General features: G+C 38.4%; 1 protein-coding gene across 1 annotated transcript in view; it reads left to right on the top strand.

Moving 5' to 3' along the window:
- Positions 1-2,250: 2,250 nt before the first annotated feature.
- The window catches only part of SRBD1 (S1 RNA binding domain 1), a 225,238-nt gene continuing 200,333 nt past the window's right edge, over positions 2,251-27,155 (top strand). Inside the window, exons 1-7 of the mRNA XM_003926752.4 lie at positions 2,251-2,320; positions 8,051-8,130; positions 11,743-11,920; positions 14,147-14,533; positions 19,954-20,120; positions 23,928-24,045; positions 25,069-25,207. Of these exons, the coding sequence (XP_003926801.1) occupies positions 8,051-8,130; positions 11,743-11,920; positions 14,147-14,533; positions 19,954-20,120; positions 23,928-24,045; positions 25,069-25,207 (1,069 nt within the window). The 5' untranslated portion in view covers positions 2,251-2,320. The remainder of the gene's footprint in view (positions 2,321-8,050; positions 8,131-11,742; positions 11,921-14,146; positions 14,534-19,953; positions 20,121-23,927; positions 24,046-25,068; positions 25,208-27,155) is intronic.

The following is a 27,155-nucleotide window of genomic DNA, read 5'->3' as shown; positions in this document are numbered from 1 at the left end:
AGTGGGGCATCCTCAGACCAATCCCCTGTAGATAGAGGGCAAATTGTATGTGGATGACTTGAAGAGTACTTGCTTTGGAGTAAAGAAGATCATTGGATTTGAACCTCAGATCTACAATTTACTAGCTGATATAACCTTGGATGAATTATTTAACTTCTCTATACCTGTTTTTCTCATTTATAAAAAGGGCATAACAACATCACATACTGCATTGGGCTAATATGTGAATTATATATGTAAATACATCTAAAAGCATTAACTTAGTGCCTGGCACAGGTAAGTAATTAATAAAAGTAAGTTATTACTATTATTATTACATTTGTCCTGGGGAGCTAGAACCCACGGGGAAAGGACTTGAAAATGGATAATAACATTCAAATGATAACATATCAGTGAATATCATGGAAAGAGCTATATATTTTAGAGCGATAAAACAACCTCCAATCAAATCCAAAACATGTCTTCATTACTCCCAAACCCTATTGCATAGTCTCAAGTGGGTGTCCAGATTATTCCAGGCTCTGAGTCTAAACCCATACATTTCTTGGAATTCAGCACTTTCGATCCAAAAGTAAACAATAGATTGGGCAAGGTCCTAGACAGAAAAGGCAGTTTTTTTGTGGCAAGGCCTGGTTTATGCTTAAATGGTTACAAATTTTCCTTGACAGCTTGTAGTGGAAGTGGCTCTCTTGCAGAATTCCTAGGAAAATATTCTCTGGACAGTCCTTATTTGCCTTTGGACTAGGCCATCACATACATACTTTAATTTTAGAGAATGCTGCTTCAGGTTTTATTTTCTCCAGATGTCTGATGTGTAAAATCTTAACAGGCATTTATTTCAGTGATCTTTTTTTCTTCCCCAGCTGTAAGGCCAAAAGCTCTTGTGGGGAGAGGAAAGTCAAGGGTCAATGTTTTGCTGGCTCCTTCTTACTTTCCTCCTCACTGCAGTGAGGCTACTAACTGTATACCCCAACCCTTCAATCTAGACTGTTTTGGTTGTCACTGTCTCTTGTGGCTGTATGTGGTTCCTACTCTTGGTTGTAAATTCCTCCAGGGCAGGAATTATGTCAAAAGACTTTGCAGTATATTGATTCACCTTTACCCTTACTACCTCTGCAACGATTTGAATGTTCCCTCCAAAATTCGAGTTGAAACTTAATTGTCATTGTAATAGTATGAAGAGGTGGGACCTTTAGGAAGTGATTAGGTCATGAATGGGTTAATTCCATGATCATAGGAAGGTTAGTTATTTCGTGTTTTGACACAACAACAAATGCTCTCTGTCTTGCACTTCCCAGCCTTCAGAACTAAGAGCCAAATAAATCTGTTTTCTTTATAAATTTACCAGTCTGTGGTATTTGGTTACAGCAGCAGAAAATTGACCAAGACAACCCCCTACCATAAACCTGTGTAGCACAATGCAACATCAAAAGTAGGTGAATAATAAATAGTAAATTATTGTTGTTGATTTTTATGATCTGGTTTCTCTTCCCACAATCCTGAACGATAAGGGGTTCTCTAGTATTTTTTCAGGACCACAAATTGTGGAGGAGACTGTGGTTGTGGTAGACAATTCTAGGCCTTCTGGAACCATCACAAAAGGCAACATATGGTTGTGCTAATTAAAAAGAAAAAAAATCTCTAAACAATCTCAGAAACTGATCTTTAGTGGCCAGAAATCTCAGATATAGAAGATTAGATTTACTAAATTTAGAAAGAGTTCTTTTTTTTTTCCCCCATCACAAAAATTATCCAGTAAAATCTATGCCCACTTTGGGTAGATCTGAAACAGGGGACGTTCACAGGTCATTTCAATAACTTGCTAGGCTCTTCAGTACTCAGAGTCCCTGGAAATGAGTCCTTAGGAGTGGAAAGCTGCTTTTTAGAATTTTCTAAAACAAATCCATGGGGTTTTGATCTGCTAAATTCTAATGGAGACAACAGCCTTATTTTCCTACTTTATAATCTAATTTATTTGGCTGTATCTGTGGCCTTAAGAACTTAGCACGCTTGGTAAAAACACGTTAAAAAAAAAAAAAAAAAGTCATTTTTCATTGCTACGAACCAGCCCCACCCCAGCGCTCTCTCGGGATTCTCGCTCCAGCCCCACCTCGGTCCAGCTAGCCTCGGTCGAACTTGTCTCCGCCCAGCTTGCCTCCGCCCCGCTCCGCCCCGGCAGCGCTGCGCCTTGGCAGCCGTAGCTAACTTAGACCGGAAGAAGCTAGGCGGAACCTCCGGCGTTTGAAAAACTTCCGGCGGGAACCGGAAGGTGCGGTGGCACACACAGAATTCCGCGGCTTCTGACGTGCCGGGCGGGAAGGTGAGCTGTGCGTTCGCCGTGGCGGTCGGCTTTCGGGCTCTGAAGAGCCCGGCGCCCGGGCTCCGGTGTTTTTGGGGCCATTAGAAAAGTTCTGAGCGCTCATTTGGGCAATAACACCCCTTTTTAAAAAGTGAGAAGTTCATTACATTTTACTGTCAGCCGTCTCTCACAATCTGCCACCCGAAAACCCCTCCTAGCTGCCGCGTGTCACCTCTTTTCAGCCAGATTACTTTAGCTCTTAGCGCATAAGAACAGACAAGGAAAAGCCTGGGCAAACCTGGATTTTTTTTATACCTAAAATTATCGCAGGTGGGAGAGGAAGCACCCTTTCACGGTCACGGTGGCCCTGTGTGAATCAGCGCACCTTCGGTAGTGTGCCTGGCATCTAGGAGGCGCTCAGTAACTGGAGGAAAGGAATGAATTGGGAACTCTCTAGGCAACTTTCCTCGAACCCCTCACGTGACATGTCATTAACATAATGTGTGTGGAGCGGGAAACAAGACTAGTCTTGCTGTTCCAGGCACTGGGCTGTAGTCCTTTACCACATATCTTTCCCCTTTGAGTAAAATGACCTCATCGGGTCTCAGGTTTCTGAATATAGCGGGACTCTGAACTCAGAGGTTCTTTCCAGCTCCAGTATTTTGTTTTTGTGACTCGGGAATCTGTGCTAATGTTCAAGCACTCTGTTGGTCCTTCAGGGAAGCTTGTTTAAGAAATTGTCCTCCTTTGTTCGCCTTCTTGAAGTTAAATTTTTTTTTTTGCCCCTTTCTCCTGATTTTCACTCTTCCAAGTTTAGGGGCTGTTCCCTTAGTAACATCGTAGCAGTCTCCAAATTATTGATTTGGAATATGCTTATGTGCCCACAATGATCAAGATAGTGTGAAAGGAGGGAGAAATCCCAAGTCACTGAAGAATAGGAATGTTAGAATGTGCTGTCATTTTTTTCAGAAAGAGATGATTGCTATGTGGGACATTGCCTAAGAGTGGTGGAAAATAAATGTATATTCTTCTGTAGAGACTGTATTTGTACATACTCTGTTCATTTAATAGTTGAAGGGCAGCTGTTAAGTGCTAGGTTCTGTGATATGGAAGTGAATAAGGCACATTTATTTCCTTTCTTCATGGTATTTACTCTCTTGACATCAGTACAGGCAATAAACAAAAGAGTATAGATTATGTTATAACCTACTGTGTACAGGAAATAAATAGGCTCATTTTAAAATATAACTGAGAAACCTATTTTAGGCCTAAAATGTTAAGATCTAAGGGATGCAAAGGAGCCAGCGAATTGACAAGCAGAGGGAAGAATACTCCAGGTAGAGAGAACCTGAGTTGGGAAAGAATTTTGTGACAAGAGCTGAGGAGCTCTAGCAGGTGGGATAAAGGTTAGAAAGGTGGGCGGGGCTCTGTTGCATAGGGCGTTTATAAAGGCCGTCGGAAAAAATGTGGTTTGATTCTAAGCGAAGGATGGGTGGGAAGTAATTCAGTGTTTCTAAAGCATTTTCTAAATGATCTTGAGTTTATATTTAGAGAATGAGTTGCAGGGGCAAGAGTGGAAGCAGGGAGGGCAGTTAAGAGGCTAGTGTAGTAGTTCATGTGAAAGAAGTTGAGGACTAAAGACTCACTGAAGATCGTGAAGATTCAAGACATATTTTGGAGGAAGAACTTAGGTGACTTGCTAATATTTTGGATATGGCGATGAAAGAAAAAAAAGTTTGTAACATTTTGACTTAGCAAATGGAACTTTGGAGGATAATGATATGTTCATTTTCTTGATTGTGGTGATGTATATGCCTATGTCAAAACTTACCAAATTTGTACACCTTAAACATGTGCAGTGTATTTAATGTCAATGAAGCTGTTAAAGATTTTTCTGGCCAGGCACCATGGCTCATACTTGTAATCCTAGCACTTCGGGAGGCCGAGGCAGGTGGATCACTTGAGGTTGGGAGTTTGAGACCAGCCTGGCCAATGTGGTGAAACCTCGTCTCTACTGAAAATACAAAAATTAGCTGGATGTGGTGGCGCATGCCTGTAATCCCAGTTACTTGGGAGGCTGAGGCAGGAGAATTGCTTGAACTCGGGAGGTGGAGGTTGCAGTGAGCCGAAATCACGCCACTGCACTCCAGCCTGGGTTACAGAGTGAGACCCAGTCTCAAAAATAAAATAAAATAAATTCAAGGTTCTGGCTTAGCAAATAGGTGGGTGCCACTTATTGAGATGGGAAGAACTGGAGTAGGAACAGGTTTTAGAGCAAGAAATGGTCATGAAGAGTTCCATTTTGGATGTGTTAAGTTTGGGTAACTGTGAGACATCTAAATAGTTTCAGAGACAGGCAGTTTTTTTTAATAGAAATCTGAATGTTAAAGGCAGGGTTTGGGATGGAGGGATTAAGATTGTTAATAAGTAGGTGACATCTGTATGTAAAACCATGGAGATGGATGAGATTTTGGTTAATCTAACAAGTTTTATGATACAAAGTAAGAGGACATGGGAGTAGTGGAGATGGAGAAACATGCCTCAAGAATATTGGTGTTTAAACTGGAGAATACATACTCCTGGGTGTGTTCCTGTTATAGGTAGTTTTAAAGACATAATTTCCAGGTGTTCAGCTTTTGTGTATATTCTTTCTAAATCTGATCTGCTTGAAATTGGCTTGTGTGTTCATGCAGATTCTGTTTTCCCACCTCCCCTTTTACATTCATATTTTTTCCATTTGTGAAAAGAAATATTACAACTTACTCATCTTTCCATGGTCTATTGCTTTCAGGGTGCCTAATAAAGAGACAGTTGGAAATACTTGATTCAGAGGAGCCTTCTTTAAGGATAATGGTTAAGCAAAAACATAAGCCTGCCAAGGGTTTGCCTGTCCCTATTTTAAACACATTTCTGTTAAGGTTTAAATGTGGAGATAGAATTGGTATATGGTGGTCTGTGTGGGAATGTTCTGAATTCAGGCATATTGTAGAATATGGTGGTAGGAGTGATTGTAAGGTAATCTGGGTGGGTTGTTTGACGAGGAGCATAGCACCTTGAAGTTTTTACTCTTGGACTGGTTAGATTCTCCAGAGAAAAGCCTTCCCATTCTCCTCCCTAGAGGGCAGTATTTTGGGAACTTAGAGGGAGAAGACTGGGGTTCTCTGCCTTTAGCATTGAGTCTGTATGGTTCTCATGCCCACAGTCTAGAGACTGTTTTATTAATACCTTCTTCGGAGAATAAACTTACAGAGTTTTTCCTGGGGCAGTTGCCTAAAAGCATGAAGTGAAGTGGGACACTTAGAGATATTCCTTTGTCAGTTTACACAGCCCTAACCCCTTTCACCTTCAGTTCCAAAGGTATCAGCTACTGCTTCATGTGAATTTATGTATTTATTTATTTTTTAGAGAATACTGCAGGGTTTGGGTCTCAGATGCTTCCACTACTCCCTTAGGATTTTAATTTTTATGTGGTGCAATCTGTTAGTCTTTTTGGTTTTGGAATTTTGAGGAGTCACGTTGAGGAAAACCTTCATTTCCCCACCTCTACTCAAGAGTGTGAAAAGAATCTCCTTTGTTTCTTACAGTTCTTTTGTAGTTTTATTTTGTACATTTTAAACTATTAGTTATTGGGGAATAAATTTTTGTTCATGGTGTGGAAGTAGGAATTAAACTCCTTTTTTTCTTCTAGAGAAATAGCTAGTTGACTCAATACCATTTATTGAATAATTCCTTTTTGCCCTGCCCTGATTTGAAATGCCACTCTTGTCATGCATTAACTTCCTCCATTCTTATTTTGTTGTGATAATATACACATGATATAAAAATCACAATTACTTGTTCTTTCATGATCAATGTCTAGAAGTACTCATTTGAGGAAAGATGACCTGTATAACCTAATATGCCAAAAAGAGAGTGAAGGGAAAGATGGAAGATTATCCTGTCTACTTCCTGCAGACTGCTTTTCTGTTGTTCGGTTGGTTCCCTCTGAGCACTATTTTGTCCCGTTGTTGTGTGCTTACTGGACTGTGTTGAGCTATAGCTGCTGGGAGAGCATATTCCCTTTTGTGACAACCTCTTTAGCATTTCCATGAGAGATTACTTCCTCTTCTAAGTAGATGTTAGAACCAGAGGCATTATAACAATTGACTGGGTCAGAAACTTGTTTGGAGGGTTCCAAACACGTCAGAGTCTTGTGCAGTCCTAATGGTTTGACATACATTCTTTAGGTAATGAATCTTAACAACTAAAGTAATTTTATTTACTTTCCTGTATTGTGTGATGTCTCTGGCTATTTGTCTTAACTTTTTTAGAGCTTCGCCTTTGACTTTGGTAAATGTTTTTTAGTCACATAGTGGTTAATCATTTTATTTAAGTTTGATGAGCTTTTATTATAAAGGAATGGTTATCTTGTTTTAAGAATAACTTGGCTGCTTATTCAGTCAGCATCATTTATTTCATTGCCAACTTTGTAGAGAGAACTCTACTTGATGCATTAAGAATGTGTAGAGGCCGGGCATGGTGGCTCATGCCTGTAATCCAGCACTTTGGGAGGCTGAGGTGGGTGGATCACCTGAGGTCAGGAGTTCGAAACCACTCTGACCAAGAAGGTGAAACCTCATCTCTATATAAAAAAAAAAAGAATATATAGAAGAGGCTGGGCATGGCAGCTCACGCCTGTAATCACAGCACTTTGGGAGGCTGAGGCAGGCGGATCACCTGAGGTTGAGAGTTTGAGATTAACCTGACCAACATGGAGAAACCCTGTCTCTATTAAAATTACAAAATTAGCTGAGTGTGATGGCGCATGCCTGTAAATGCAGCTACTTGGGAGGCTGAGGCAGTAGAATCTCTTGAACCTGGGAGGTGGAGGTTGCAGTGAGCTGAGATCGCACCATTGCACCCCAGTCTGGGCAACAAGAGTGAAACTCCGTCTCAAAAAAAAAAAGATATAAATATAAATATATATATATATATATGTATGTGTGTGTATATATATATGTACGTACATGTATATACGTACGTACATATATATATAGTGAGAGAGAGAGCGTGCGAGAGCGAGAATAGGAAAAAAAGTTTCTATCTTTGAGATATAGTTTAATAAAGGACTTTATAAGTGACTGCGGATAGTATTACCATCAAATAACACTTGCAGAATACTTAAGTACACAATTCTTAAAAAAATGAAGAATTGTCACCCTGTAGGAGTTTGTATTTTTCAGAGGATGGCCCACACTCTTAAGCCTTTTAAACCATTGGAAGGCTGTTAGCTACTCTTTTTTGTTTTTTGAGACAGAGTCTTGCTTTGTCGCCCTGGCTGGAGTTCAGTGGTGTAATCTTAGCTCACTGCAACCTCTGCTTCCTGAGTTCAAGCGATTCTCCTACTTCAGCCTCTCAAGTAGCTGGGATTATAGGCACCCACCACCATGCCCGGCTAATTTTTGTATTTTTAGTAGATACTGGTTTTACCATGTTGGTCAGGTTGGTCTTGAATTCCTGACCTCAAGTGATCCACTCACCTCAGTCTCCCAAAGTGCTGGTATTACAGGCGTGAGCCACTGCACCCAGCCAGCTACTCTTTTAATTGGTAGCTACATGGCAGGGGAAGCTGGTGTTTGGGTTTGTGAATAAACATCATTGCTTTTATTTTTTTCCTATGAAGTGTTAATTTTGAATGACCCATTATTTTGTAGCCAAACAAAGTGAACAGAATATTCAAGTGTTGCTGATTTCATGTTCTGTTTCTTCTAGATGTCATCACTGCCAAGAAGAGCAAAAGTACAGGTCCAGGGTGTGGTATCAAAGGATGAATTTTCTTCATTTTCTGAGTTGTAAGCATATTGGTTTAATATGTGGGTAGGGGAATGAGGAATAATTTAATAAGGAGTAATGTATTCTGTCACTTTCTAACTCCTTAAATGATGTGGGTAGAGAATGATGTTTTTTATTCATTCATGCAAAAAATATTTGTTGAACTCATGCTATGTTCCAGGTTCTGTCTCTTGTTGGTAATAAAGTATTGAAAGGAGAGAGAAAGCAACCACCTAAATATATAACATAATATTTACACTAGAAGGTAAGCTCTATGAGAGCACAGAGTTTTTTTTTTTTTTTTTTTTTTTTGAGACGGAGTTTCGCTCTTGTTACCCAGGCTGGAGTGCAATGGCGCGATCTCGGCTCACCGCAACCTCCGCCTCCTGGGTTCAGGCAATTCTCCTGCCTCAGCCTCCCAAGTAGCTGGGATTACAGGCACGCACCACTGTGCCCAGCTAATTTTTTGTATTTTTAGTAGAGACGGGGTTTCACCGTGTTGACCAGGATGGTCTCGATCTCTCGACCTTGTGATCCACCCGCCTCAGCCTCCCAAAGTGCTGGGATTACAGGCTTGAGCCACCGCGCCCGGCCCACCAGAGTTTTATATATTGCTTTAGAGCAGGATTTTTCAACCTCTGTACTACTGACATTGTGTGCAGGATAATTCTTTGTTGTGGAACTATCTTTTGCCTTGTAGGATTTTTAGCGGCATCCTTGGCCTCTACCCACTAGATGCCAATAGCTCCCTGCCCAGTTATAACAATTAAAAATGTCTCCAGACATTGCTAGACATCCCCAGTTGAGAATTTCTGCTTTAGAATGTCATATTAGGTGCTCTGAAGATATTGTTAAATAAATGACTGGTAATATTTATAGTAATAAGTACTAGAGAGAAAAATAAAACAGGGTAAGGGATAGAGAGCATAGTAAGTGGTTGCATTTGGAGGGCATTTTGGATAGAGTAGTCAGAAAGTTACTTTGGAAGATGTGACAAGGGATCTAGATGAGATTTGTGGGTGCAACTTGCAAAGATCTTGGGGATGGGTGTTCCAAATAGAGAAAGCAGCCAAGTGCAAAGACCCTGAGGCAGGAATAAGTTTGATCTGTTCAGGGAACAACATGAAGACCAGTGTGGCCAGTCTAGAGGCATGAGGCAGGGAGTGGTAAGAAATGAGATTCTAATGCATAGGATCTGGATCTAGTAGGCTTAGATCCTTCTCCTTAGTCACTTTGACTTTGCACCAACCCCTAAATGTTGGAATCCCTCAAGGCTTAATTGTAAGCCCTCCTCCCTTTTCCTCCTCCCCTTCTTTTCCCGTTCCTCCTTGGTAGCTGATTTTGTCCTATGACTCAATATAGAAATCTCAGTTTTATGTAGTATTTCCAACTTGATCTTCGCTGGCATTAGAATTTTATTTGAAGTGGGTTGGGAAGACACTGGAGGGTTTTGGGCAGGGATGTTACATGATCTGGTTTATATTTGTAAAGTATTCTGCTTTCTTGGTGGAGAACAGACATAGAGGGGCAAGATTGGAAGTAGGGGGAATTTGAGTTAAGGAGATTATTGTAGAAGCATAGGATTCTAGATGTGAAAGTGACGAGAAATGGTCTAATTTGGGGTATATTTTGAAGGTGGAGTGGACAGGATATGGTGATAGATTAGATTTGGGGTATGAAGGGATGACAGACATTTTGGAAAGACTGGAAGAGGAACAGGTGTGAGAATGGTGGAATCAGGAATTCTGTTTTGGACTGGTAAGTTTGATGTGATTGCTGGACATTCAGGTGAAAGTGGATATACAAGTCTTGAGCTCAGGGGGAAGGTCAATTTGGAGATACTATATAAAATTGAGATTCCCAGCTGGGCGTGGTGGCTCATACCTATAATCCCAGTGCTTTGGGAGGCCAAGTTGGGCAGATCACTTGAGGCCAGGAGTTCAAGACTAGCCTGGCCAACATAGTGAAACCTGTCTCTACTAAAAATAAAAAAATTAGCCAGGTGCAGTGGCACGTGCCTATAATCCCAGCTACTTGGGAGGCTGAGACATGAGAATCACTTGAGTCCAGGAGGTGGAGGTTGCAGTGAGCTGAGATCATACCACTGCTCTCCAGCCTGGGTGACAGAGGGAGACTTTGTCTCTAAATAAATAAAAATAAAATAGAGATTCCTGTATCGAGAAAAGGTAAGATCAGCTTGCAAGAGAGGCTAGAGGGAGGGGAGGGCTGAGAACTAACTAAGCTTTGAGGGATTCTAGCATTTAGAGGTTAGGGAGAAGAGAAGGAGTCAAAAGGGCCTAAGGAGAAGCTGCCAAGAAGTCGTATGAAAACCAAGGGGTGGGGTTGCTGTGTATAAGGGATGCGCTCTAAGGGCGAATGCCAGGTGCTCCTGAGAGCTCACGTGATTGGGAAGGAAAGTTGACTAGCTGCCTTAGAACTGCTTCATGTCTGACACAGCAGTATCTGTGCTTGTGTTTTCTTCATAACTAGAGGGCCTTTAATCTCAGCAATATACCTCTGTGAAATAGGGTTGGGCAGTAGTCCTGCTTGTTAGGTGATGAGACTGAGGTGGGAAGAAGTCATCCTGCTCGGTTTGATGATAGTATGAGGAGTCGAACCCTAGTTTTCTAGTTTATTGGTTTTCTAATTATAGTTTCTTTCACTTCTGCTGCTATTATGTTACTCTGATGTTCCTGATTTTTGTTTGATTGTTTGTTTTTGTTTATCAGGCTTAGTGGCGCTCACTCTGAAGAGAACACCAGTAGTTTGACCTATCATAATTATTCTCTTCTAGAGTATAATTTAGCTAAGAAGTCATCCTATCAGGCTTTTGCTCCCAGGAAGAACTTAACATTAAAAAACCCAGACATCTCTGTTCACTCATCTCAGTGAAGGAGGTCTCACTAATACTGACCTTTTACATTAGAGTAGAAGTGGAATTAACTGGGTTGGCAGGAGCATGATGGTCCTTTAACAGCATTCCCATGGCTGCTTTTTCTCTGCTCTTGCTGTGAGTTTGATTCTTGATTGTTAGAAAAGTACTATAGTTGTGTCTGATCCAATCTAATCAGGAAAGAAATCCATTCTGTGAAAGGAAAAAAGGGTTAATTAAAGCAGTTGGAAGGGTCTTGGTGCTGGCTTTTAATGTAATTTAGGATGTTTCCTAGAGCCATTTCTCAATCTTTTCATTGATTTGAATAACTTAATACAACTTAAATAAATTTGATTAGTAGTTGGGAACTTATTTAAGTGCTTTTCACTGTTGAAAAGCTAAAAAAAAAATTGAAAAGCTCACATTGACTATGGTTTGACAGGACCCAGTAAATTACTTAAGGTAATAAATGATTTTCTGTGTCTTGGATGAATGTGTGTATATGCTTGTCAGTTAGGTGAGAAGAGAATGGAGAGACAGAGGTGTGATTTACAACATATTGGGGTATTTTTACACTGGTCTCTCATCAACTCTGTTGGTTCAATTCTTAGCAATAACTATTCACAGCTTGTATTCAATCACTCCATTTTATATTAAATACTTCCTACTTTATCATTTTTTCAAGAATCATGCATCTCTTTTTTACCTTTGACATTTGCGTTTATTTTTCCTGGAAATTATTCTGTTGATTTACTTCTAGATCATCTGCCTCTGAAGAAGATGACAAGGAAGATAGTTCCTGGGAGCCCCAAAAGAAAGTTTCCAGAAGCCGTAAACAGCTCACTCCCAAGGAATCCAAACCAAAGAGGATGCCTTGGGTAAAGAAGAATACCCCACAAATCAGTGATGGCTCAGAAGTTGTTGTTAAGGAGGAGCTGGTAGGTGCTGTAGCTGGATACAGGGAACTCTGTAGTGTCTTCCTGATTGGTGATGTTACTTTCTCATTATACAGAGTAGGACAAAGCATGTAAATGACAAAAACTTCCAACAATCTCATCCCCAACCATGGGTTTTAGTTTTTGGGTCTTTACTGTGTTTCTTTGTTTCCTTTTCCCTCTCCTAGTAGTTGGTCTGGGTGTGGTAGTGCTGGTAATGATGGTGGCATTAGCAAATAGTCAGGTGCTTACCATTAGCCACACAATGTGCTCAATGTTTCATTTAAATGATCTTACTTAATCTTTGTAATAACCATTGAGGCAGGTGCTTTTATTTTGATTTTTATAGATGAGAAAACTGAAGAAAGAGATATTAAGTGACTTGCTCACAGTGTACAGATAGTAAGTGATGGAACTTGGTTTCTAAGGGAGGAACATGATTTCATCAGCACTTTGGGAACTGATATATCTCTCTTGAGTGTTTATATTAGCTGTGTTCACAAGAGAGATAAATATAACCAGAGTGCTGGTTTAATAATTAATGGTTTAAATAATAATATTAAATTCTTATTTAAGAATTGAAAAAAAAAATTTTTTTTTTTCTCCAGCCTTTTTTTCTCCTTGGAGGCTAATCTAAGTAGGTAATTAAATAGTAATAAGAAGTTTACTTGGTGAGCATGGACTCAGAATAGGATGATGAGATAAATCCATTCGTGAGTTTATTGAATGTCTGCTATGGTATAGGCACTGTGCTTGTCACAATGACAATTGAATGTTTTAACAGCTTGAAACTAAGATAGTATGAAGTATCCATCTCAGCAGGGCTCTCTCACTGTTGGGTGAAAATAGTCAAAATTTGATTGTGAGACTTTCCCCTCTTTCTTGTATTACTTAAAAAAATGCTGATCATATTTGCTTTCTACAGTTCTTTTTCTATTCCTCTGTGGCTAACAACACCTTTTCTGATTGACACTTTCTTTAGATATGTCAGTTCATTTGATTAGATTATCAACTCTTATAGGCCTGGGAGTTATTTTATCTTTAATGTCTCTGCTCTGATCTATTCTGTTTTGGGCAAAAAATTTAATACTCAGAGGGCTCTCTAATGTTTATTGTTTTCCAGTTCAGATGGTGGTGGTGGTAAGTTGGCATTGGGGTGGAGGTGCTCTTTATTGTAGTTCTAGATATTTTAATAATGATTCTGGAAAAAATACTTGATAGAAGAGAAGATAGGATTTTGACTGAAATTTAGTTTGGGAATTGTTTGTGTTTGTGCCATCTGCATCACTTAGGTAATGGAGAACAGGCTAGCTGAGGGGTAGGGTCTTTATCTTATTTACACTATCCCCAGTGCCAAGGTGGGTGCCAAGTCTCATTTCTTTACACCTGAACTGTCACTTGGATTGAGGGCAGTGGAGGTGCAGAGAGTAGTCCCTAGACAACTGTGTGGGCTGTAGTATGGACTCTTGTTAAAGAAAAATGCCTGACATTAGCCTGCTGTCATTCTGTGTTCTGTCTTCTACTCTTGCAGAAATTGTTGCCATGTGTATGTAGCCTGTTGTGTGAGTGAATGAGTGTTACTTTTCTTTCTGCTAAGTGGTTGACTTTGATAGCAAGCTTTAATCTTGGTTTTCTGGCATGTGTAGGCCTATTCTTTACTCATTTTCAAAAATTAAACTGCTTATTTCTAAATAATTGATATGCAGTGGCAAGAAATAATAGAGGAATTCCATGTACTCTTTATTCATTTGTCCTGAATGGTAACATCTTACAAATCTATAGTAAGATGTCACAACTAAGATAATGATATTGATTAAATCCACTGATCTTAGATTTCTCCAGTTTTATTTGTATTCATTCATGAGAATGTATATGTATGTATTTGGTTCCATGCAATTTTATCACACATGTAGATTTGTGTATCTACCATGACAGAACAGTTTCATCACCACAAGGATGCCTAGTGTTGCCCTTTTATAGCCACACCCACCTGCCCCCATCATCTCTGACCCTTGGCAAACTCTAATCTGTTCAGGAATGTTATATAAATGTATTCATATAGTATGTGACTTTGAGATTGGCTTTTTTCCCTACTCAACATAATTTCCTTGAGATTCTTCCAAGTTATTGTGTGTCTCAATAATTTGTTTATTTTTATTTATGAGTAACATTCCTGGGAAATTGCTTTTTATCTTCTAATTCTCACATATTCTCTTTGTGGTTTGATAGAATAGCTCTGTGGCTATTGCTGATACTGCTTTGGAAGACAGAAAAAATAAATTGGATACTGTAGAGACTTCAAAAACAGCCAAGACAAAACGAAAATGTTTGGCGCAGCCACATTCAGCTCAGAGGACCAAAAAGCTGAAAGTTGATAAAGAAACCAGCAAAGCCACCAACTTAGAGGGTGAGAGTAAGAGTTCAGAGACACCATCCACAAGCACTATACGGGGAGGTACCTGCAAGAAGGAAGAGAATGATGATGACTTTACATTTGGTCAGTCCCCTTTAAAGAAAATGAAGACTGAAACATGTCCTCAGGGGCAGCCTGTCAAGTTTCCAGCAAATGCCAATAATACTAAAGAGGAGGTGGACATGAATTGGGACATAGTACAGGTATGTGCAGCCATTTTCTGTCACTTTAGTTGGTTTGAGTGCTTTCTCTTTGACTAGCCTAGGGATTGTACTGTCTAAGGGAAGAGCTGGGGGTTTTCAATTCTTGCTTCAGTTTGCCAGTGATTTCTGGAGGCTTACCCACTTGTTCCTTTCTTGGGTATACTGTTTTGTGTTGTAGCTAAGATGTGTGGCCTTAGTAGGCCTTTGCCATGGTGTTGTAGTGAACATACACTGTATAGACAGATTGTACCAACTGGTTGGGCCCCCATAAGTTCATTGTTAAGTTTTTGCTTTGAACTTGGACTGTATTTTCCTATAAAAGCAGTGTAGGTGATTAGGTCACTGGCTGTTTGTACATCTGTTTAACCCTTAGTATAACGTTGTAATGTACTACAACAAGGCCTAGCAATTTTTGAAAGGAAATTCTATAAGAACTCCAACCTGAGATGCCAGAATTATATGTCTTACTACAGGGAAAATTTGTTCTGATTTGTTAACCTGGACTTTCAGTGTTTTGTGAGGGATGAGTACCTGGGTTCACTAATGGGTTTTGCAATGTCGCTAAAATAGGAGCTAAACAAAGCCTTTTAGAAAATACATTCCAAGAGAAAGGCAAGATTACTTGCTGAGTGGAATGAGGAGGGAAAAGTGTATGATGAGGAGAGGTGCCCAGCTGCCAGAGGGTGAGTGACAGAAGAAAAGCAAGGAAAGAAAAGTTTTATTTGTAAGCCAGTAGCAGTAATGCCCTTTGTTGTGTTGTGGGAATAGTGACTAGAAGCAAGTTATGTCATTTAAAGGCCTAAGAACTATTTTATGACCTTTTGCCTTCTTAGAAAATATTTTGAAAATTCTAGGCTAGATTTTCCTTTTAATTTCAGGCAGTTTTTTTTCCTCTTTGTCCTTTTTGGAAGTGATTTTTGACAGCTGAAAGCCTATTCTCTGAGAATCTGAGTACTCCTTGCCTCTTAGTTGGGAAGTGGTTTTTGGAACGCTGCCACCTTTACTGAGCAATCTGATGTCTCCACCTTTCCTGTGGTCTTAAAACAATGTATATACACTTCTGTTAGAGTATGAACCATACCGTGTATCAACTATTTACATGTCTGCTTTTGTTAGCTTGTTAGCTCCTTGGGAAGAGGGACTTGATTTTTTTACATCTTGATTATCATTGGCTTAGTTTGGTTATTGGCATATAATACGAGCTAAAATAAATGTTCAACTGAATCAATATAGAGAAATTTGGTGATTTAGAGGCCCCAAAATGAAGACTGCTTGTATATAGTTTTGTTAGTCTTAATTTCAAGGATCAAATTTGCATAAGCAGCAGTGTACACTCCCTTAACATACTTGATGCCATATAGATTTGTTAGGACCTACTACCATTCAGATGAGGGTCTGGAGTCTTAGCTGTCTAGGTTTCTTTTATTCAACAATAGCTGAGCTCTTGGGTAGTGGGAGCCCATGGATTGCTGTAAAAATCACACAGTTCCAAAATGATGAGCATTCCTGTCATTTCCACCTGTCATCTCTGTCTTTCAGAATTTTGCCTATCTTTCAAGGCTCAACCAAAATGCTATCCCTGTAGCAGGCCTTCCTTGTTTACCTCAGGGAGATCTTTCTCTTCTTTAAAAACATGGTACCACTTAGTGCCTGGCACATGCTGTTTTATTTGTACTTATTTAAACTAATATTTTTATCTTCCCTTCTAGATTGCTAACTTCTTCATGAGCAGTCTTATGAAGGCCTCTCAAGAGGGAAGTGGTTGCACCTTTACCCATAGGTAGATAAGAGTCATTGGAGCTTAAGTTCAAACAAAGAAAATGAAAAAATAAGGTATTTTAGAAATATAATCTGTAGTAATACAGATAGGATGGGTGGGAGGCATAGACAACAATAAAAACCTGCTGTGGGTTCTTGTGAGGGTCAGGGAAGATAACAAGCAACAGGAGCATTTCTAAACAGGGAGGAGCCTCATGAAGGCCTCTTAAGAGCAAAGCAGGGCCGGGCGTGGTGGCTCAAGCCTGTAATCCCAGCACTTTGGGAGGCCGAGGCGGGTGGATCACGAGGTCAAGAGATCAAGACCATCCTGGTCAACATGGTGAAACCCCATCTCTACTAAAAAAATACAAAAAATGAGCTGGGCATGGTGGGTGGCACGTGCCTGTAATCCCAGCTACTCAGGAGGCTGGGGCAGGAGAATTGCCTGAACCCAGGAGGTGGAGGTTGCGGTGAGCCGAGATCACGCCATTGCTCTCCGGCCTTGGCAACAAGAGTGAAACTCCATATCGGGGGAGAAAAAGGAAAAAGGAAAAAAAGAGCAAAGCAACTGGGCTTGTTCTAGGAACTGAGAGAAGGCTATTGGGCTGGTTTCTAATGATCTAGGGAAAGACTGGATAAGATGAGTTTGGAGAGAGGCTGATGTCTTTTGGGTCCTGGTGAGGAGATTGGATTCCAAATGCAGTGGGAAATCAGTGACCAGGTCAATATCCATATACGTTTTGAAAATAACATCCTTGTTGCTTTGTGTATACTGGAATAGATGAGACTTGGAGTGGATATGGGGAGAACAGTTAAAGGCTATTTCATTAGTCAAGGCTAGAACTAGACTAGAATGTGCGGCAGAAGAAATGAAGAACAGTGATAGAGTAAGGAAAATTTTGCAGTTCAAGTTGACTCACTCTTAAGATAGATTGGATTTAAGAGTTGAAGGAGTTGGAATAGTTAGACTTTTAGTTTTCTGGGTTGAATTGCCATTTGAATTGCATAATATAGGTAAAACTAGAGGAGAAATAAGTATGAGAGGAAGATAACTTTGCGAATGCAAGGTTTGAGATGCCCGTTAGATTTCTAAGAGAATATGTCAGATAGTTGACTAAATGAGTGTGGAGCTCACATTGAAGAGAGTCGGATAGAGATGTGAAATCGGTGTTTTTATCAGAATTGGCATTAATCCATCAGAATGGGTGATAAGATGTAGACCTCAGGATTTGAGATGCCCCAAGAATGAGATATCCTCTACTGCAGGGGTCCCCAAACTACGGCCCGCGGGCTGCATGCGGCCCCTGAGGCCATTTATGCGGCCCCCGCTGTACTTTAGGAAGGGGCACCTCTTTCATTGGTGGTCAGTGAGAGGAGCACAGTATGTGACAGCACTGCAAAGCGCGGCATCGCTCACATACAGTACTACTTCCGGTGACGCAGGACGCACGCGTCACGGCTCCGGAAGTGCGTCATATGACACACATCTGGTCTGCAGCTGCAGCGCCCCACATCACCGGAAGCAGTGTGAAATAACAGCAGAAGTAGGAAGAAAGGCAAAGCACTATAACCATTACTACACAGTACGATGGCCCCCATACTCCCCCAAATGTACAACAACATAATGGCCCCTATAACCTCCCTTTGCCCAAAAGTCTCCCCCCACATTACTATACACCATGTTTCCGCTATTGTAAGACCCTGTCTTATATTAATTTTACCCCCAAAAGACGGGGGCTGTCTTATTTTTAGGAGATGTCTTATAATAGGAGAAACATGCAGCAGTGGGCTTCCCACAGAAGAGGCCCACCGTTGCTGCAGATGTCCAGGACGCTGTAGACACAGTGTCACAGGCTGATCACCGCCATCCCTGTGTACAGCACTGGAGGCAGTCCTGGGCCTGTGACACTGTATACCGCTGTCTGGGGTAGTGGAGGCAGCAGCGCTGGCTGTGAAGGGGGTCACACCTTGCATAGTCCAGCCCTCCAACGGTCTGAGGGACAGTGAACTGGCCCCCTGTGTAAAAAGTTTGGGGACCCCTGCTCTACAGTCTCTGGAGTTTAGCCATTTATTTCATATGTAGTCTTGAAATTCAATCTGTTATTTATCTGGACTTGATTTTGGTAATCAGTTGTTTATGATAATTCTTTAGTAATTTTTCCCTGTTTTTTACCCCAGTTTCTGTCAGATCTTGGTATTCAGGGTTGAAATAATAAAACTTACTCCTTTTGTTCTTTACTTTGAAAGAGCAACTTAGGTTTTGGAAAACTACAAAAATTGCATTTTATTCTTTTTCTTTTCCAGGCTGACTTTTCTAAACTTTTCTGCTTACATGCATGTTTTGCTAAGACCTATAGACTTAAAAATAATTAAATAATTTAAATAATTAATAAATAATATTTTAATATTATTGGAAATAAAATTAGTATTTTAATATAATTAATATAAATTTTAATACTTAAAATAATTTTAAATATTTTAATGTTTTAAAATAGTTAATTGTTTAAAATATTTAAAATAATTCTGTTTAAATAAAAATATGTTTAAAAATATTTAAAATAGTGAATATTTAAAATATTTATTTTAAATATTTAAAATAGTGAATATTTTAAAACAAATATTTTTAAAAATAATTAATTGCCTGATTTGGTGGTTCATGCCAGTAATCCCAGCACTTTGGGAGGCCGAGACAGGAGGATCACTTGAGCCCAGGTATTTGAGACCAGCATGGGCAACATAGTAAGACCTCATCTCTGCTCAAAAAAAAAAAAAAAAAAAAAAAATTAGCCAGGTGTGATGGCGTGGTCCCAACTTTTTGGAGGCTAAGGCTGGAGGATCACTTGAGCCTGCAAGTTCGAGATTGCATTGAATCACGATCGTGCTACTGCACTCCAGCCTGGGTGAAAGAGTGAGACATTATCTCAAAATAATAAAAAAAATTTAAAAAGTAATTAATTAGTTTGAATATGTTGTATTTGTGCGTCATACAAAATTCAAAAGATATGGAAGGATCTTCCAGCTCTAACCCTCAGCCAACCAATTACCTTTCTATTTCCAGATCTTGTGAATCATTTCATATTAGTTCAGATAGAGCTGCCTCAGATTCTTAAATGGTTGCATGGTATTTTGTATGGACATAACATATTTTCCAGTTCCCCCATTGTAAACTTAAGTTTTTGCTGACTTTTACTATGCTAGGAACAGTTCTTTAAAAAAAATTATTATTAGAATTGCTGCTGGGCCAAAGAGTTTATTTATGCATTGTAAATTTTGATAGATATTGCAAAATTGCTCACTATCAATGACTAAAAATGGCTTTTCTTGCTCTCCTGGTGACACAGTCAGTTACTAACTCCTTGCTTTGCTATCAGTATGAGAGACGAAAAGTATATCATTGCATCATTAAAAAGTGCCCTCGTTGAACACTGGAATTTGAATGATACAGTGGTTTTGATTGGATTTTATTGAATTTGTGAAATGACTATTTTACCATTATGATTGTCAATGCATACATGTATTTTATATGACTTTCTTTTTTAAAAAAATCTAACAAGTAGTTTCTAAGTCAGTAGAGAACATTGATACTGTGTTTTAAAGTATACATGATAATATAGATGTTTAATTTTCAGTATTTTAAATCACTAAGTATCTTTAATTTGCAGGTTTTGTCTGAAAGAACTAATGTTGAACCTTGGGTTTGTGCCAACGCCATTCGTCTCTTTAATGATGATAACACAATTCCCTTCATTATACGTTATCGAAAAGAGCTCATTAATAACCTTGATGCTGATTCCTTGAGAGAAGTTCAACAAACTCTAGAAGAACTACGGTAAGAAACCTAGGAAAGGATGAGCCTAGAGTAATGGAAAAAGGTCAGTGAGGAACAGTGGGAAAGTGAATGACAGTATTTTTGACAATTTCAACATTTCGTTTCCTTGAATTACTGTAATCTGGATATAGTCCTTTTCTGACAGAGGAAGTTAGAAGTTAGCTCTATTGTACTTATTTAGGGATTGTATGGAGTCCCTCTGCTGGTGTGTTTATGCATAGCTTGAGCATGTATTGGCAAAAAGGTCATTTGCAGTGAAAGTGTGTGCCTCAGAGTTTGACTGTCTTCTTCTTTTGTAGGAATTATTGGGCAGAATGGCAAAATTAGGACTGCCAGCAAGAAACTCAGAAAGTACATTTTAGTCTAAATCTTTCAATTGCTCACATAAAACTGTCCTTTAAATTTCATAAAGTTCCTAAGTAGAGAGTTCTTCGGCAGTATAGAGTTTGGTAGAAAATATGTGTATTTATTTTTTCCATTTTTTTTTTTTTTCTTTTGAGATGGAGTCTTGCTCTGTCGCCTGGGCTGAAGTGCAGTGGTGCAATCTCAGCTCACTATAATAATCTCCACATCCCAGGCTCAGGTGACTCTCCTGCCTTAGCCTCCTGAGTAGCTGGGATTATAGGCATGAACCACCACGCTGAGCTAATTTTGCATTTTTAGTAGAGACAGGGTTTTGCCATGTTGGCCAGGCTGGTTTTGAACTCTTGGCCTTAAGTAATCTGCCCACTTCGGCCTCTCAAAGTGCTGGGATTACAGGCTTGAGCTACTATGCCTGGCCCTTGTACCATATTTTTAATGGTTATGGTAATTTAACAATAGTGGATTGTTAAGTTTTGTATGGTTACAGAATGGAAAGTACCTTTTTAGAAAAATTATGCCTCTGGACTCACTGTTAATAACTCAGAAATATATGTGCAAAGACTATAAGACTGACTATAAGACTGACTATATTATTCGATAGGGTTTATTAAAACACTTCACTGCTTATGCATTTATTGCATGTCTCCTACAGGCACTGTGCTAATGTTTACATTCTTCAAGTGTACCAAAAAGATCTGATTAAAATTGGATATCATTCTGTAAAGCCATTTGAAAAGTATTAAGGGTAATTTTTATAACAAACTTGATAAGCTTTCTGTTATTTATGGGGAACTTGCATCTCACTAACTTTTCTACCTCTTTTGTTGAAGTTCTTTTAGTGCCAGGAGAATTAAAATGCTAATATGTGGAAAGTTATACTTCACTGAGAGGCAGAATCAGTTCACCAATGTGCAAGTATAAATGACTTGCTAATCAAATAGTCTTGGATGCAAATCTTCCAGAGCCAGGCCAGGATAATCAAGCATTGGGGATAAGAATTGGGGATTGCAAATCCTGCCTAAGAGTGGCAACCCCTGCTCATCTCCAGTAGATTATCGTTACACAGGTTGTCTGCCCAATTTGCTGGGTCTTCCTATTTCTGAAAAGCTGGTAATTTGGGTTTTTATGTAATAAATTTCTGGGCCAAGCAAAACCACTTTTGACCACACCTAGAAGGCGAGCAGTTTGCAAATTCTGAAGTAAGCTTTCTGTTTGGTTGAAAGCTGGTAATTAAGGAAGTCTGAGGGTTTTGGATTTGACGTTGGAGAAAGCATCCCAAGCAAGAAAAGCTTACTTAAAAAATTACAAGGTAGTCTAACAATATTTGGTTGTATGGTGTACAAATAGGAGCTTTATATCAAGAATATTATCATTTTCTTTTTTCTTTTTTTTTTTTTTTGAACTTCTGCAAAAGACTTTCATTCTCTGGGTTTCTATGAATAGGTGAATGAATACATTGAATATTAGTAGAGGAATGAATATTCCTTGAAGTAAGTGGGGGGGCCATTGACTGGAACTTAAGAGATCTTTTTCTATAATACAGAGGTTTCTTTTGGGTAATGAGATACGATCTCTATTTTTTCTTAGGCTCAGCATTTTCTATAACTAGAGCATTGATTTTCAGTCTGTTAATTGCTACCCTAGATGAGAAGTAAAACCAGTTTAATAAGTCATGCCATTTAAAAAACGAAATAGTGAATAGAAAATATAGGAGTACATTTATATGGTAAAGGTAAATACTGTTTCATGAAATGTTTCAATTATGCAGCATGTGTATGTGTGTAGCCTGGGTTGTAAGGTAAAGAATATTTTTAAATTGACTGTTGAAAAGTGAATTAAAGAATATGATTCTGGATAGTAAGAAAAGTTTTTTTTTGTATTTTTCTCTAAAGATAATTCTCTTCCTTATATGCAGGCTAATAGGATGAAAGGAATTGGCTTTTTGTTAAAATGACCTTGGTAGACTTTAGCCCTTGAAAACAATCTTGGGCTACCGTGACTATAGAAGACATACAGGTTGTAATCTAAGGACTATATATTCATCTCTTTACAGTCTTCTGCCTTTAGTTTTTTTTTTTTTTTTTTTTTAATTTATAAGTAGATTTCATTTTCTAGCCGTCATTTTGAATAAATCATATTGTCGTTTCTAACTTTTGCCCATCATTTTATCAATACCATTGTTAGGGAGCTCCTATAAATAGGAGGTAATACAATAGGATGAGAAGCATCATCCTATAACAATAGGATTGTATATTTACAGTGAAAATCTCTTGTAAAGTGGGGGAACTACTGTGCCCAGCCTTCCTTTTGTCCTAACTTGTTTAGTGATCCCTGTAAATTGATTCCTGAAATTAGCTTTTCTACATGGAATTCTGGTTCTTTTTAGTGGGGAATGGTATTTGGAAACCAATTGTGGGTGCTAGGTGTGCTCATCCTGAGCAGTGATACTCCAGTAGCAATGAGCATACCTAGTACCCATAACTTGGTTTCTATGGGTCGTTCTCCTGATTCCTGGGGCAGGGAAACTAGAAGATGCACTTGAAATATTGTATGCCAGAGAATAAGGAAGTGGTCGCATAATGACAGGGACATGTCAGAAGGACACAGAAGCTACCTTGAAGGGGCACTTCTGGCCAAATCTGGAACAATTTGAACATTAAGATAAATGATAGCAGTGGTTTGTAAGCACTAAGTAAAATAAGAAATTCAAAGTTTCATGAGGAATGGGATAATTATATAGTCTCAAAATACCTCTCCACAAAATACTTATAATTACAAGGGGAATAAAGAGTACCTGTGTTGTGGAGAAACTCACAGATACTACCTTGATAAAATGATCATAGTTAATCAGTAATGGGACAAATCAAAATCATTTGCCACCTAATAAGGTGTAGTGAGAAGGACACAGTATGACTTCTATGATATTTCTGCCAAAGATGTTCCATCTGTATTTAATTGTGAGGAAAAATCAGAGAAACCTAAGCTGCAGGACATTTTACAAAATAACTGTCCTGTAGCATTCAAAAATATCAAGGCCATATCAAGAAGAAAATCAAGAAGAGAATGAAATATTGTTTTAGCTTGAACGAGACTGTAGGTGCATGGCAACTACATGTAACCCACATTTCTTAACTGAATTCATCATGCAGGATATTATTGGGACAATTGGTAAAACTTGAATGAGGTCTGCAGATTAGATGGTAATGAATATTAGTATTAATTACCTGATATTGATGGTTATTTTGTGGTTATGCAGGAGAAGATTTGTATATATAGGAAATCACACTAAAGTGTCGGACTGTGGGGCTGTTAACTTATTCTCAGACAGATCAGAGAGAATAAAGTTTCTTTTACTTTACCTGCAACTTTTCTGTAAGTTTGAAGTAGTCTTAAAAAGAAGGTTTTGACATAGGTCTTGTATATTACAAAAGTTTCTGTTTTCAGGGCCATTGTAAAGAAAGTTCGTAATACAATCCAGAAAATTAAGAAGGAAGGGAAGATGTCTGAGTGCTTGTTAAAAGCCTTGCTGAATTGTAAAACATTTGAAGAACTAGAACATGTGGTAAGGAACCCTTTTTACCTTTTAATGTAATACCTGACTATATTACGATTTGGGTCTTATGGTTGAGGAAGACCAAGAAATAAAAAGCTAACATCATTGGCCACCATTATTTAATGCAACAAAATATTTATTTTTTATTTAATAAATATTTATAGAGTGCTTTTTTGGTGCTAGGCACTTGGGTGTACAAAAATGAGTAAATACACGGTCTTTGCCTCAGGAATTTCCAGTCAAGTAGGGAAGGACTGTAGATTATACAAATGTGAAGCTTATCAGAGAGTGCTGAACTAGAGACCTCCCTGTGTACGTCTTCAGTCTGTAGTTGGAATATGAAACCATGAGAATGGAAGGACTCACTCAAGGAGGGTTTGTCAGCAGGTCAGGATAGTACCACTGGAAGATACCACCTTTTAAAGTGTGGGTAGAGGGTTGGAGAGCTTAAGGAGACGTGAAAAAAATAGCCAGTAGGAGGAGAATCAGGAGATGATGGTGCCCTGGAACAGCAGGGAAGTGAGTTTTAGATGGAGGTCATGATCAGTAGTTACATGTAGCAGAGAAGTTTGACAAAATAAGGACTGAATATATTTGGTAATTAGGAGATCATCATGGATTTCTGTGTTATCACTTGCAAGGAGATCATGGATTTTGTGTTATCTTCTAGCAAGTGAAGAGAAGCCAGATGGTGGTGGGTTGAGGAGTGTGTGGATTAAGAATTGTGTGTAGAACAGTTTTAAAGGAGCTTGCTTGAGTTGAGGACTTTGCAGTCCAGGCAATGAGTTTTTAAGATGAGTGAAACCAAACAACTAATTTAGCATATGGAAAAATATAAAGAATGAGATAAGGCACATACCATCTTCATACAGTAAGCATTTTCTAGCTAGTATTAATTCATCTCTGAAGGAAGAAACAAGGATTGAAAAAAGGATTCTTTTAGCATTCTCAGCATGTCTTCTAATTTTGTATCCTAGCTTTAACTTTTATTTTCAAAAACTGAATCATATGTTTTCTGCCTTTATTTTCTAGTCTGCTCCATATAAAACTGGGAGCAAAGGGACCAAAGCCCAGAGAGCAAGACAGTTGGGCTTAGAAGGAGCAGCCAGGACACTGCTTGAGAAACCAGGGGAGCTTAATCTGCTGTCATACATTAGGCCTGATGTTAAAGGTACTGGCTTTATTTACAGAGATCAACTTTGTTTCTTTTTTATAAATTTTAAAAAGTATATTTAAAAAACTGTTAAGTAATGATTATACAAAAGAATATTATAGCATATGTAGAATAATTGAAATAAATCCTGACATACCTATTGAGTAGCCGATAGCTTTTCTCTTTTAATGAAGTGCCTGTTCTAGTCTTTGCTTGTTTTTCTATTGTGTTTTCTTTTTAAAAATATTTTAAAATATTTTTAGTCATTTATATGTGTTGTAAATCTTTTTCCCCAGTTTGTAACTTTTTTCACTTTATGCCATCTCTTGATAAATATGTATTAGTTTAGTTTTATTATCATTAATAGCTGTTTTTTCTTTTTAAAGAAATTCCTTCATATCTCAAGGTTGTAAAGATTCTCATATATTGTCCATTAAAGCTTTTATTTCTAAAAATGTGTTTACTTATAAAAGTCATAAATAGTCTTTAAAAATGTCAACAGTTCTGACATCTAGGAAATGTAAAGTGCAGCTCCACTTTCACAGTTCTACTCCAGAAGTAAAGTGTCTTTTTCAGAAATTTCCTTCCAAGTGTATCTCCCTATTCTTTCGTGTGTGTGCATGCACAAGAGAGAATAAGAGAGGGAAGAAGAAAGGGAGAGGTATTTCTAAGAAAAACTCAAGGAAAATGACAGTTGATAAACGTGAAGATGCATTGGTTTTATTGTAAAAATGAGCCATAGAGTAAAAACTTTGGTTAAGAGTGGCTTTTTCTCAGGAATTCGCTGTTAGGATTGAGTGGGGAGATTGATGCTCTGGTGATCTCTACTCTTAAAAAAATTTTTTTTTTTAATATTAAAATTACATGCTTAACATGGGCAACATGTTTTGATATACATATATTAATGCATAGTGAAATGAGTACTATTCAAGCTATTCTGTACATGATAAGCAAATTAACATATTCATCATCTCACAGTTACCTTCTTTTGTGTTAAGAGCACCTAAAATCTACTGTCTTAACAAATTTCCAGTATACATTATGATATTATTAACTGTAGTTCCCATGCTCCGTGTTAGATCTCTAGTCTTTTTTAGCTTCCATAGCTAGTATAACTTTGTACCCTTTGAACGACATCTTTCCACCCTGCCACTGACTCCAGTTTCTTTTGTCCTTTTGTGGATCCCTTAGGCTGGGACATGTAAATGTCTATAGGGGGCAGTCTCTGATAACAAAATCCACAGTATATATTAACCTGTAGAAAATTATAGCATACCGTAGCCTGTTTTTATTTTAAATAACACAGCAAATGTGAATTTATGATTTAGAAAATTGATTAGGTGTGTCTGTAAAATCCAAATATCTGTTCATACCCAAATACACTTGTCTTAATGTTTGGAGAAGGGCAATAATGTAAAGAAAAAGTAAAATAGGATTATTTGAATTTAGAGATGGGTTGAAATGAGTAAAATTCAAGTTTGTTTAATTTTTAATGTGTATTTATACTTAGATTTCTAAATGATTGCAACACTTAATATTTTAATAATAGCTAAGACTATAGCTATGCATTAAGGTTAACCACAGTAGGAACTGTCTGTCCCCAGTGATTGTATGTTTTATTAAAATAGAATGTTGAAACTTTCAGAATGTCAGATGCACAAAGGCTTATCAACTATTTTTATTTTTATTTTTGTTTTATTTTTTATTTTTCTTCTTCTTGTTGATTTACTTTCCTTCTACTTCTCACTACCCTTGATACCAAGGTCTCTTGAGTTCTCTCATATACTGAGTTCCTACTGAGTAGGATTTTGAACCGTATCTCTTTAGATTGTTATACATGGTGATGCTGCTGGAATACATGACGGTGGACACTTGGTGATACTTCTTATAATGTGGGTAGTTCAGGGCCCAGCACAGTTAGAGTAGTACTATACTAGCAGACATATCAGGACTTTTGCTTGCTTTA

This window comes from Saimiri boliviensis, chromosome 1 (genome assembly GCF_048565385.1).
Source record: "Saimiri boliviensis isolate mSaiBol1 chromosome 1, mSaiBol1.pri, whole genome shotgun sequence".
Taxonomy (NCBI): domain Eukaryota; kingdom Metazoa; phylum Chordata; class Mammalia; order Primates; family Cebidae; genus Saimiri; species Saimiri boliviensis.
This window is presented reverse-complemented; position numbering and strand designations above follow the sequence as displayed.